The sequence below is a fragment of the Phoxinus phoxinus genome (genome assembly GCF_949152265.1).
Source record: "Phoxinus phoxinus genome assembly, chromosome: 24".
Taxonomy (NCBI): domain Eukaryota; kingdom Metazoa; phylum Chordata; class Actinopteri; order Cypriniformes; family Leuciscidae; genus Phoxinus; species Phoxinus phoxinus.
Window position 1 is genome coordinate 8,067,279 of NC_136899.1, and position 14,282 is coordinate 8,081,560.

The following is a 14,282-nucleotide window of genomic DNA, read 5'->3' on the forward strand; positions in this document are numbered from 1 at the left end:
GTACAACAGTAAAATAACATCATGGTTCACTTTTGTTTGCATTATTATAGCCAGTCGGTCATGTTTCATGCTTTGCCCATATTGCAAGTGCCAACAATATGCCGGCATTTATTTAGCATGTATTTCCCACGTAAGCCGATTAAAAACAAGAGCTTAATCCATTTCACGTGAGCTGATTGGGGTTGAAAGTAAACTGCGAGTCATTAACGTCAATGTTTCATGGAAGTCCTTGTGACAGTCTGATGCATTATACATGAAAACACTTTGATGTTTGAGCGGTAAAAAAAAACGCATGTGTAAAAAGCCTGTGTCAATAAATAATAATGAAATCACACAGAAAAAAACGATACAAAACAAGTTAAAAAGTCAATCCAAGCAAATAAAAAACCACAGCGGAACAAATTGCGGTGAAGATTTGAGTCGTAAAGCAAATGTAAACAAAATTCCAGGCACATTTTTAGGGTTCGTTTTCTCTCAGTAAGGGTGTAGCGATTTAGTTTCAATTAGAAAAACCGAAGCGTTGGTTCACGCACATTTGACATCATCTTGAAAGTCCTATGAGTTTGTATTCTTATTAAACGTGTGGGTAACGTTCGATCGGTCAGTTGATTCTTTCTACAACAGACACCATGCAAGTGGGAAGTACTGCATTAGAAATGTTTCATTGGTGATTCGTAGATCTTATTTTATATATATATTTCTTTTTTTATATATATTTGTATGTATATTTATATTTTTACATAGACTTGATGTGATACTACTCACTCAAGATGATACAATGTTTTATATCAGCAATATTATTTAATGAGGAAAACATTTCCAAATGTCTTCGCTCACCAATTCTAAAAAGAGCAAAATAAATAAGAACTATTATCTGTACATAATTACACAATATCAACCGACTTTGTGTTCACCTTTGTTTTGTACAATGATATTAAACATGGAGGAATCGAAAAAGCAGGGGATGTTTTTTTCTTCTTTTTTGCTTCCTGCTGCTCGAGAACATTTACAAAGGTTGAAAAACGAAACCGGCAAATTGCTGAAGGACGGCTGCGACGTGCGTACAAATGTAACTTTAGGTTGTCGTTTTACCTTTTTTTTTTTTTTTACGAACTGAAATGGCGTCCAGAGTGTCTGATATCATGTGTACTTTCAACAAGTTACTCCAAATCATCGGGAAACTTAAAATGCACATTTCGCCACAGAATGCAGATATTTAAAAATACCCCTCGCTCATAGTAGGGCGGAATAAAAATGAATGATGTCGCAACACCTCACGTGAAAAAGCGACACGCACACAAGCAGAAGCAGAGGCGATTCTTCTTCCCATCAGGAGACAGAATCCTTCCGCCAATCAGAGTTTACGTTTGGCTTTGTCAACGCTTCTCAAAGTTTCTCCCAGTAAGTGTTCATTTGCTGAAGATCGCCCAACCGGTCATCGGCAGTCGGCAAAACACGCACGCAAACACACAGGCGACAGCATCCACGCGTACACTCATGCTACATGTTATATGCCACGTAGATGGGGTCCAACTGGTCGGCCAGGAAGCCGTCTCGCAGGTGCATCCTCTGTTTCTCTCCGCGAGAGTTGATGGGAATGACGCCGATGTCCACCACGACCACCACGCCCACGATCAGGTAGTGCTCCTCCAGGACCGCGTTGGTCACTAAAGGAACCAGGTCCAAAGCTTCCTGTTCCGAACCTTCCAGCTCCACGACCACAACCAACAGGTTGGTCCAGGGAAACACAGCACTGGAACAAACACAGATCAGTTCATTTAAAACTAGTCCTTTCTGACCGGCCGTTCACACTGACAGTGGGTAGCAACCAACAAAATGACAGGAAGTCATTCATTTTTTTTATGACAATTGGTGATTTGAGGAGACAAACTATATCTTAACCAATCAGAACATAAGCGATGTTTAAAATACAACTGCTGATTTGGATTTCAGATCAAGAAATCTATAATGAAATTAAAATAATCGACTGACAAAATGCCTTATGATGGCTCATGGTGGAGACGGATTAGAACAAAAATGTATGGTCATTTTTTTATTAAAAAAAGATTACCTTTAAATGTAATCTTTACAAATGTTCCACTTTTTATACTATAAATTATAATATTGTGATAAAATGTATTTAGATAAAATAGTATAAATAGTACACATTTTAATATCAAATAAACACAGATTATACAATTTGATGAATACAATTTGAGTGTTTTCTTTTTCATTTATTTAGACATAATAGTATAAAGAGTACACGTTTTTATGTCTAAATAAATAAATGGCCAAAATGCATATATATATCAGTGCATCATAAAAAACAATCAAACAAAAAACTGATAAATAAGGTACTTGGACTGGAAGTGAGACGGTCATACCATTCCATGATGCTCTTGTGTGTGCGTATCACAGAGGTCTCTATGTCGATGGGATGATACCTCATTCCTCTCAACTCCATGGCTTCATCCAGAGCACCCACTACATACAGAGCGTCATGCCGCTCTGGAAACACAGAGGATGTTAGCGTCATTCTTAGGCCTCAAATTAAACTAAAACCTGCCAAAAATGAAATAAACAAAGGTGATAATTACCTCCGCTTGCATCTGTAAGTTCGGTCCTGCGGAGGAAGCCCAGGTAGCCGGTACGCGCCCACAGCGTCTGCGTATCTCCGAAGCTCAAGTGCGAGTTGAAGTGATCGGACTGCAGGGCCTCGTCTCCATACACCGTGAAGTAACCGCTGCCATTATGAGAACAGTGAACCCAGATCTAGCGACACAAAACAGACCAGGAACACGTAAAGTCGTAAAGAGCCTTAAGATTTCCACTTGACCGTTATCCTGCAGAATTAACTCACCTCCCCTAGATGGGAGTCTCCCAGTGGGCCCTTGGTTTCAGGATTGGCGATGATGATTCGAACTCCGGGTAAAATCTGGTAGAGGATGAAATTGAGATTCAGTAATGTAATAATTGAGAAACACACAGCCAGATGGACTCAAAGTGAAGTTGTTTGCAGGTACCTTTCCCGACTCCATGAGGGGGAGACTGTGTGGGGAGCCTCGCTCGACCAGCCGCACTCTGAGCAGAAACAAGCACACTGTTGCTTTCCTGGCAAACTATCAACTACCAGCTCATAAACAAGCGTACACATGACTAATGTCAATTTCAAGAACAGATCCTGACACTCATGAGTAAATAAACACAAAATTATATTTCAAAGTGAGCAAGAGTAATATATTATGCATACAGTGCAAACAAATGTGCACACATACAGCAATCACATCATTTTTTTTTCTTTTGCCAGAGTTGGAAAAATGTCATAATAATCAGTCATGTAGAGTACTTGCTCAATACGTCGCCATTTTGAGGTTAACGACCAAAAACTAGACCAGATTGACTGATTATCATTGGTATTAGATCTCTCCCTGTGTTACGAGTGGGCGGCATGACCAAAACCTTGTATCATGCTAACTATATATATATATATCAGAGTATTTTTTTTATTATTCTGTCAGTAGGGAAACTTACAGAGCCCCACACATGACATGCAGGGAAAAAATAGTTATATTGTGGCCACAAATTACAAATTCATTCCCACGACTTACTAATACATCAGCACGTTTTACTCATTTGTTCCCATGCTGAACTAATTTGTTTTTGTTTTTATTTACTAAAAACGAGGGGACGGATTACTTCAACGTGGCCATGATTTACTAAAGCAAAGTAACAAATTAATAAGTCGTGGAAACAAATCCTTAATTTTCAGGATTTACTAAAACGAGAGAATTCTTAATTTGCGACCACAAATTATATATTTATGTCCTCAAGTCATGTGCAGGCTCCGTAAAAACATATATATTTATTTATATAGTAGTTATTATATTTATAATATTTAATGAATGTAGTTAAAATATTAAATGAAATATGTTTAACAATAAACATTTTTAAACATTTACTGAATTTCATATAATTACAATTACAGTTTAGAAATCATTACATTATGCAGTTATTGTATTCTATTGACAGACATATTTGACAGAAATAAAAAAAAAAAGTTTTATACAACTAACATTAATTAAGGTTTGGGTTAAAAACAATACACTGTCAAAGTAATAATGTAAATATAAAAACACGTTACCTTTATAATATCCAATTGACATAATTGTTTTAAATTTTTATGTATATATATATGATGGAAATTCAACAAAAATTCAAGAAATTCTTCCTGTTAATTTTGCTAGATGCACACAAACCATAACAAATATATGCAAAGTCTGGCAGCACCACAACAAAAAGCTAACGCCTCCGTATAAAAAGTACAGTTAGTTTGTTATTATATGATAAATGATATCATTATTCCAGCATTTTATCAGACAATTCACTCTACTCTCTAAATATCACCAGCATTGGCCAATATTAAACTCATATTGTTGGACCATAAATCACAGCTCACTGGAGTAATTTCCATTATCAGTATTTTGCAGATTTCTCCACAAAGCTTTTTGTTATTAATTTCTCACCTGTCGTGTCGTAGAGCTCTCATGTCCACGTACACAGTAGTCGGGTCCGGTCCCGATGTCCCCTGAAACGCACACCATGACGGAGTTAACCAGGAGATACACACTAATACAGTTCCTACTGTACAGAAAACTAGTGATTTTCTAGGGGAAGGGTTCAACTGGTCAATTTCCTCAGTTAACCCACTTCAGCTGTTAACTAGTTAGTAGCAGAGCCTAGAGATCACAGACTGAAAATGGTGGAAAAGATGAGGGGTTTGGGGGGGAAAAAAGGGCAAAACAAGCAGCAAACTAAGGAAGAAACGACCCAAAATTTAAACAATCCCCCTGAAAGGCACATGGTTATAAATGATGCCTTGAACGGAGGCGTTTCAGAGAGCAGAGCGAAAAATAGGAACCGTTTATGAAGCCGGGATGACAAATGTGTGGGTGTTTGTGAAGCAGAGAAAAAGACGGCCACCGATGAAAGCTGACGGAACCTTCAAAGATCTGAATGTCTGCTTGAGGTGAAAGCGCCCCAGTATTGCAGATCTTTTGCCACTGGGCGAACGGGAGAGCATTTACCAGCTGCTTTATAAACTTAGATCTGCCTTAAGGCTCCTTCAGACTCCCATCAGAGCTTTAATGCACCTTTTCATAACAAGCGTAATACGATGCTTTGACCTACACAAGAGAAGTGCTGCAGATAGTGTCACAGACGGCCAAATTTGGGGCTTGTTGCCTTTATGTTATAGGGTACAGCAAGGGTAAAGTGTGCATTTGATTTGATTTTCTACTAAACCACTAGATGGCACAAAAAAATCATCGCACCACTTTTCTAAACATCTGCGTTCATTATGCACTAAGAATTAAAAAATATATATTTTATGTAGCAAATCAGAATTGATAAAATGACCAAATATATTTGGAAACAAAGGTCCAGTTTTTCCAGTTTTGTTCGTAGTAATTAAATAAATAAAAAATTAAACAACAAAAGAAAATGTAAAAGCATGGCATTTTGGGTAAAAAGTGCCACTTTGTTGGCGCTAAAGGCACAATAATTGACACTATAAACAGCTTGCTGATTTTTTCTATTGTGTGACATGGCATGTTCATTACTCTTTTTTTTTTACATTTAGATTACGTAATCTTATACTCAATTGTAATTTAAAAACACTGTTAAATGGATATCCATTTTTCATACTGTACATAAATATGTCTAAATTCACTAGTAGCATTTAAAGGAACACTCCGACTTTTTGGGACTTTAGCCTATTCAACTTATCCCCCAGAGTTAGATAAGTCCATACATACCTTTTTCATCTCCGTGCGTGCTATAAGTCTGTTTGACGCACCCACCGCTAGCCTAGCTTAGCACAAAGACTGGATGTAAATGGTTGCAGCTAGCATACTAATCCAAATAAGTGACAAAATAACGCAAACATCTTCCGCCCAAGTATTAGTGCTTCGCCTTCAGAGAATATAGTTCCCAGTATTTATACGGTTAAAATATGTCTGTGTCTCATGTGACTTTGTTTTTTGTACACTCTGTGACTATACAAATCACAACATGTAAATAGGAAAATGTTTGCGTTATTTTGTCACTTATTTGGATTAGTATGCTAGCTGCAACCATTTACATCCAGTCTTTGTGCTAAGCTAGGCTAGCGGTGGGTGCGTCAAACAGACTTATAGCACGCACGGAGATGAAAAAGGTATGTATGGACTTATCTAACTCTGGGGGATAAGTTGAATAGGCTAAAGTCCCAAAAAGTCGGAGTGTTCCTTTAAAAGGACTGATTTTAGTTAGTATTGGTCACATGATAGTATTTATCACTACAGCCAAGGAAAACGGTTACATGCCTGATTTTTTTTCTTGTCATAAACCGCTTTCTGAATGTCATAAAATGCCTTTAATGATATATCGTACAGCATAATGTACAGGATCACTCTCTCTTTATTCTTGTTCAGATTTATGTTATGTCAGACGAACCGTCCTGTATTCATTGGAGACGTTTCACAAGGTCAGCAGCAAACTGACTGTCAGAGAGCGTAACTTTATAGCATTTAAACTGCGCATAATGCGTCGCTCCTTTTTGATGCATTTGGGGACTGTCGACATGAGTCATGTGAAACGGCCTTTATGAAACAATACAAATGAGAAATGAACAGACGAAATACAAACAACTGCTGCCTTTGAGTGCAAGTTTCAAATGAACACTCATCATCTTGATCAAATGAACGCAATTATTTTTCATGACTGATCATTACTGAACTTGCAATGACTGTTCATTATGAGGCACTCGGATGGCCCAACTCAATCTAAATGAGAAAATATCTGCAATTGCAGTTCACAAACCTAACCGGGCCAGCAGAGGTCTCTCTGAGTCTGAAGCACAACAACTGGCTCTGTCCACGAGACACGGTCCTTAGAGACGCATTTCAGATCACTGACTCACACAGAGCTGGAGTCTGTGATATTTCATGTGTAGGCACTCATGTTCCGAACAAAGCCCCTTGTGTTTGTGATGTCACGGTAAAACAATGTGGCGAACAAGGGAGGGGAAGTACGATTCCACCTAATGGCTGTGATTATAGAGCTCTACGCTACGGGAACACTCCTAATGACTGCAGCTGCACAGAAACACACAACTCTTGACCCAGGTGTAAGTCCAGGTGAGCGGCAATCTCACTGGAGGAGGGTTGGATCTCGCCGCTCACCGGTAAGATCAAACCGAGGGTGTCTTTCCTGTTCAAAAGTCCAGGAAAGCAGCCCTTTAGGTCAGCCATTAGTCTGATAAATTAGTCACACTGATTCAGATCCAGCCGTTCGCTTCCACTACATTAGCAAAAGCCACACACCGCAAGGATCAAGAGCCCAGCAGCCGAAGGGTAAAAAAAAAAAAGAAGCTTAGTCGGACCCCATTCCACACCCAGTGCCAGATCGAGCGGGACAGAACTTCCCTACCTGATCCGCAAGCTTCCCGAGCCTGTGAGGCTACAACAGCCAGTGAGCAGATGAGAGACAGGGAGAGAGTGAGGAAAGAGGAAAACGGGGTAAAGATTTGTGGATGTGACAAAGAAAAGGAATAAATGAAATAATATAAAAGGAAGTTATAAGAACAATGTGGGGCAAAAGAACAAAAAACAACATGCAGTGTCAAAATAATAATAAGAGAAGATTTTATTGGCTGTTTATTATTTTTCCCCACTTATAGACATTAGCTGACAGAAAAGAAATATGGAAATGTGTTATTTATTTATGACTACTTATATTTAAATATAACAATCAGACTGACTAATCAGAATCAAGTATTCTAAAGAGCCGTATAATATCCCATCATCATACTGTCAATTGGCCACTATACTCAGCAGCAGCTTCGGAAAACCCCATATCAGATGACTAGTGCTATTTTTGACATTGCATGCTATGTTTACTTAAGTGGTGACCTGGTTTTACCTCTATAACATCATGACATCCTATAATGCTGTGTTACTCTCACTCAGAACGCAAACTAAAGGCACAGTGAAATCCTCTCGGCAAACTCTGAACACTAATCCCGGCTGCAGTCGGCTTGCTAAAACAGCGCTGGGATTGGGATTACGGCAGAGTCTCTGCCTCGTGTATTCTGGTCAGCAGCAGATTAACGGCCGGCGTGCTTTCAGCGGCCACGCGCGCAGTCAAGCACAACTAACCTGCAGGCAGATGGCCAGGTTCACTCTACATCCAAAGGAAGTGCTGACGGCTCGCGGGTGCAGGCCCAGGTCTTTAAAGAGTTTGGAGAAGGACTGGGTGAGGGCTATCCTGGGCCTCTCCTCAGCGACCACCACACATGTCCTCACGCGAGACAGGTCAAGTCCACGGGACTGAAGAAAGAGTGAGAGAGAGATCAACCTTTACATTTTATCAAGTGTAGCTAAAACAAAGAGAACATTTATCATAAAAAACCCCACTTAAAACCAACATAAAACAGTATTTTGCACAACACTTAACATTTGTAATGTGACATTTCCTAGAATTTTTTTTTCACAGGTAAATAAAGTAGTACAGGATTGGATTGTGGATGTTCTGGAAATTATTTTGGTTGATTTTACCCTTAATTACATCAACTTATTATATTATAACATATTTAATATATATAAAATATATAATACATAATATATTAATATATATAGATTTTAAATATATATTATTTGAAAGTTAATTATTTATATTTAAATGTAATAATGATTGTTTCCTAATACCTGATGTCACCAAGGCTGTCTTATTATTATAATAGATTATATAATATTACTTAAATCCTACCAAAAATATATATATTTTGACCTAACATAATATTCAGAGGGCACAGGATTGATTGTAATTATTAGGACTGGATTGTGGATGTTATGCTAATATAATATTATTGGTTGATATTTTTTCTAGCCCACACTGCATTGTTGACATCAGCTGATAAAATCACTATTTATATATTACTTATCTTATATTTAAAAAAATATTTATTTAAAAAAGTATCATTAATACATTTTAAATAACCATTTTCAATTATTCTTTCTTATCATCCTTGATGTCAAGGATGTCGTTATCATATTAATTCAATACATAATATTCATAATCATAACTATAATCAACCAATATAATATAATATAATGATTAACATGCTTTAAATGGAAAAAGCATATTTTTAAGAAAGTAAATAAAAAGTAAATAGGGTCAGTGTATATCTAATGATTTTCTTTAAAGGGCACCTATTATGGAATTTTGAAATTTACCTTTCATGTAGTGTGTAACATAGATCTAAGTGAACAAAAACATCCTGCAAAGTTTGAAATATGAAAGTGCACCGTATATAAAGTTATTGTCTTTCAAAAGTAAGAGTCGACTCTGAGTCATTTTTATGAATCGTTAGAAGACCGAAGCTTTTTCTCTGACTAGATGACGTCAACTTGTCAAGTTATTTGATTACGATACGCCCACTTATTGCGCTCCAAGGCCAGCAGGGAAACATCATGGCGACGAGACGCTGTGTTCTGAAGTTGGGCTCAAAAGCAAACTTTTTTCATCTGCCCAAGGAGGAGCATTTGAAGACTAAGTGGCTACAATTCATATATACAACTATACCACAGAAGTAAAGTCCGAGCCTTGTGCTTTGCTCGCGCCATTTTGAAGACGATTGCTTTACCAACTTAAATGCAATCAAACCTGGATTCGCGAGACGGCTGATATTGAAGGAAGGTTCAATTCCAAGTGTATTTGCATCAGCTTCCTCCTCCGTATCACAACCTGTAAGTGTTATTAATAATTGTTGCTTTTATGTTTTATGTAGCATGCTTTATAATTATGTTGTTTGTTGTGTAAGCACCATTTAGCTTCTAGGTCTTCAATGACAATTGTATTGAGATATGTGAAGTGTTTGTTGTTGTTTTCGGAGTTGTCTTAAAGAATAGAGTAATACCTCGTAGTAACGTAACTACATTTTATTTTTTTTATTTTTGTAAAAACGTTATGTTTATGCATCGGGCTAACGCAAACAAAGACTGATTGTGCTTTTACAATATGAACTCTGGGCTATGCTCGCTAACATAACATTACATTCTTTATCTTATTTTTAGTTTTTTACTACAAACTACAAAGCAGTGGACTATAATAATTATTATAACACAATTTAATTGATAAAAGCATCATTGTACTCCGTGTTAAACAATAAGTATTATCTATGTAAACACTGCTGGGTCATCTGACCAATCAACGCAGATTAGCGTCGCGCAAAGGAGGGGTTTGAAAAATGAGTCGTTGAACGATTCATTTGGGAGTCGGTGAGCAAATCAGGTAAAATAATGCATATTATACGACAACAAAAGTGTTTTTTGTCATTGCATGCATGTAAAACTGTTGTTGGGGACTCCCAACATTAGGAACATTTTAAATGTCATAATAGGTGCCCTTTAATCTTTATTTAAAGAATAACTGAAGATGGCAGGAAGACAAGTCTGTGTACGAGAAAACATTTTCCCAGTTCTACCTCATTATACCAAAAAATGTATTTCGGCCAGGTCTCATTTTTCCTCCTCATTGATTGTTGTGATGTTAATAAACTGTACTCCGGTCCAGACTGCGGTTAGTAACTATGGCAATCTCAATGACTAAATCAGAGTAAATAAAACAAGATTTTACAAGACAGGCTCGCCAGGAGGCACGGGCGGCCTTTCCTTCACTAACTCAGAACAGACGTTAATTACACAGTCACACCTCCTGAACACAGAACACTCACACACGCAAGACCACCAACAATCGCCTTCTGTCACTGCAGCAAATATAACATGAAAACTAACGAAAAATGCTTTAGAGTTTCCTCAAGAAGGAAAGGAAGCAAAAGATTGACACTTTAGAGAGAATCGGGTACCTTGAGGGATTCTGTCTGCAGGCCCAAGCCCTTGGTGCAAAGCTCCATGACGGAGTACGAACAGAACGTGTCTCTGACCCGGAACTGACTGACAGCCAGCAGCCACAGAGCGGGGTTCACCTCCAGCTCGGACGGGGGAATCAAGATGGACTGATGCCCTGAATACACACTTCACCCAGTAGGAAGAGACAGAGGAGAACGCAACGTTACCACCACACAACACAACACAAGAGCAGAGGAACCTGCCCACCCTGACAAATAAGACACATCGGGAAAACAACACATCAGTCAAGCGAGACAGGAGCTGAGTACACACTTTACGCTAGAAAAGACACAGCACAGCATAAAAAAACACACACACTTGTGTGAACGCAGCACAAAACGAAGATTTTTCAAGGCAGCAATCAACTGAGAAACTGGTTTAGTACTTGTGTGTCTCGTCAGTTTGCAGAGTGTTAAAAAATACTCTGATGGTGAATTGTACATGGATTATTGAATTGTTAGATATCCAAAAAAAATGAAGAATTGTGAAACTTTAAAAGCAAGAATGTGGAGCTTGAAGTTTTGTTAAGGCACTGTTTATTCTTCTATATAGAAATCTGCTATTTGAGTTACACAAGTTGGACATTGGATATAACTTTACACAGACAAGATTATTAAGTTATTAAAACCATTTTTACGCAAGTCTTGTAAATGAGTTCAAAAGAATTTAAAAAATCATTGGCAATTAAAATTCTATAAAACTAAAATATATACCAAAATAAATATATAATGAAGAAATAATAAAAAATTCACCTATATACTTTCATTCGAACTGATTTTACAAACTGAGGCATATGGAAATTATTATTTGCATAGACTGAATATTGAAACCTGACCATTCCTTTAAAATATATAATATTGCATACACAGTGTGCATGAGTTCATAAAGACACATTGTTTCAAGTATGAATCTTGTTTTTCAAGTTGTAAATTGAGGCATGAACGTGGTGGTCTCTCACCTGCAGAGGCACCAGAGGACAAATCCGAGGCCACAGTATGGATCCAGGCAGATGGCCACCTCACGAGAGGGATACAACTCACACTGGAGCTTTATAGAGCGGCAAAAGGCACTGGTGGCTGTGTGGGACATCTGAGATGATGTATAAAAAGATTTCATTATATTTTTGTTATATACATACAGTATAGTCGGCTTAAAAGCATTTATCATGATTGTGCTTTATTTGGTTCATAAGGCCAATTCACACCAAACAGACAAACGCCAACAAACAAGTTGGCAGTTGGATTTAGGATTTTATGAAAAATAACTTTAATGTTCACACTGCCCCCAACAGACACCATCAAACACTGATTGAACATGTTCAGTCGGCTGAAAACAAACCCTGACCAATGCCAACAGACGTCGACAGAGGTAACACTGATCAGACAAAACCCAACAGACATCAACAGAGGTAACACACTGATCAGACAAAACCCAACAAACGTGTTTGTCTGTGCGGTGTGAATTGGCCTATAATGAGACCATGAGGAATGATTAGTTATTTTTTTGAGAAATGCAACTGGGCTGCCATGTTTGAAGTGGAAATGCTATCAAACATAAAAGTGTATAGGATTTCCAGGGGCCTGAAAAGATAAGTTATTGGTCAGAGGACTGAAGAACTGCACAATACTACATGGTCGCTGCAAACCCTCATAGCTCCTATGACAAAAGAGCAGTGGTCTGTTCAAAACCTGGTTTTCATCTCTTAACAATAAAACAGAAAAGTTCCTCAGAACACATGACACCTGATCTCACCTATTGTAAACTGAGAGGGTTTTCAAACGTTTTCTTTGCGGGTTTTTTTTTGTCTTGGAGAAGTAAAGACCAGGGGTTTCTCATTTCACACAAAACAAGAGGATAAACACTCACCTTTACTCCAGCAAGCATCCCTGTAGTGGAGACGCTAAAGTCCAAGTAAGCCAGCGTGTCTGGATTGGACGGTTTGTAGAGCTGAGGGGGCTTCTTCTTTGGCAGATCATCTTGAAAACATGTTAGATATTAAATAAATGTTTATTTAGACTTTACATTTTTTTGAAGAAGCCATCTGACCTTTGACCCTGTCTCACCTGTGTCCAGAACAGGAGGCCACGACCTGACGTCCACCGCGGCAGACGCCTCCTTCGACTTCAGGAGCTTGGATATGATTTGTGAGGTCATCACACATGCTGATCGGCTCACCTAAACACAAATTCATATATTAGCGTTATCTTTCATAATTCATGTACTAGATATGGAAGGATCTCAGGTCAACACTCACCTCCACAATCATTTTCACAGTGGGCAGGGTGGTGGCGATGTTCTGGGGGTGTGGGGGTCTCACTGTAATTGGTACACAGCCGGCATACAGGCATCCGTAAAAGGCAGCAATCAGATCTATACCTGTAAATTATAAACATATATTCATATATGTGTGGTAATTGTGTCGATTTGTTATCCTAGATTAGAGGTCTCAAACTATCGGACAAGATAGTTTCATATGGTCACTCAAATATATATTGCCACCTATTATGCCCTTGTACAAAGTCTTGATTTTGTTTTTGGGTTTACTAGAATAGGTATTCATGTTTGAATGTTCAAATAACACATTATTTTTCACATATTTTACATTGTTGCAGCATCTCTCTTCCCAGTCTGTCAGCAACACTCTGTTTAGTTCCTGGAATATAATCTCAGTCATATTTACTGCGATAATTTGAGACCCAAGGTTTAGAGTATGATAATAATGTGAATATAGTGGGACTGATCACAGATTTAGAGCTGTAGATTTGTAACTGATGGTGTCGTACCAGGTGGGTACACCAGTGCAACGTGATCACCGTCCTGCAGGTGGCCTCGCTCCATCAACATGGTTGCTATCTTCTCCGCCCGCTTATGCAACTGAAGACACGTCAGTGAGCTCAGGACTGTTCCCTGCATTCACACACATACACAAACATGTCAACCATACAGTTTCCTTACAGTTCTCAACTCAGGATGAGTTATCGCAACTTTTCTATGGAGGGCATGTGGTGTTCAAAATAGCCTGCGATGACAAATGGTTGCAGTTTTAGTTTATTAAAAAAACGTATCCCTTGCAAACCAGGCCAAAATCATTTATGATGCCAATTCCTGCTCCCTGTAGGGGGAGAAATGGTGCAGAAACTGAGATATTTCTTTGTACACCTCATGCACAGAAGAATTTAGCACCAGAATAGTAGTGGTGTTATTTAATAAAAAGTGGTTTTCTTTAATAAAAAATAAACAAAATGCAAAAAACAATGAAATAATTACTTTTTTAAAAGTAAGAAATGCAATATATGTACAATTCAAGATACCTTGAATTGAAAATTGTATTGACCC

General features: G+C 38.0%; 1 protein-coding gene across 12 annotated transcripts in view; it reads right to left on the reverse strand.

Moving 5' to 3' along the window:
• Positions 1 to 738: 738 nt before the first annotated feature.
• dip2ca (disco-interacting protein 2 homolog Ca) overlaps positions 739 to 14,282 on the reverse strand; it is a 93,672-nt gene continuing 80,128 nt past the window's right edge. For 6 of the 12 annotated variants that reach the window (XM_079601019.1, XM_079601026.1, XM_079601024.1 and 3 more), the window contains 14 exons: positions 13,730 to 13,853; positions 13,201 to 13,322; positions 13,010 to 13,121; positions 12,813 to 12,922; positions 11,905 to 12,035; positions 10,904 to 11,072; positions 8,196 to 8,366; positions 7,468 to 7,497; positions 4,524 to 4,585; positions 3,024 to 3,081; positions 2,861 to 2,935; positions 2,598 to 2,772; positions 2,385 to 2,508; positions 739 to 1,753 (listed from right to left, as the gene is read on the reverse strand). In XM_079601019.1, the coding sequence (XP_079457145.1) occupies positions 1,501 to 1,753; positions 2,385 to 2,508; positions 2,598 to 2,772; positions 2,861 to 2,935; positions 3,024 to 3,081; positions 4,524 to 4,585; positions 7,468 to 7,497; positions 8,196 to 8,366; positions 10,904 to 11,072; positions 11,905 to 12,035; positions 12,813 to 12,922; positions 13,010 to 13,121; positions 13,201 to 13,322; positions 13,730 to 13,853 (1,716 nt within the window). In that variant the 3' untranslated portion in view covers positions 739 to 1,500. The remainder of the gene's footprint in view (positions 1,754 to 2,384; positions 2,509 to 2,597; positions 2,773 to 2,860; positions 2,936 to 3,023; positions 3,082 to 4,523; positions 4,586 to 7,467; positions 7,498 to 8,195; positions 8,367 to 10,903; positions 11,073 to 11,904; positions 12,036 to 12,812; positions 12,923 to 13,009; positions 13,122 to 13,200; positions 13,323 to 13,729; positions 13,854 to 14,282) is intronic. The other 6 variants (XM_079601029.1, XM_079601021.1, XM_079601020.1 and 3 more) reach the window with 1 other exon arrangement.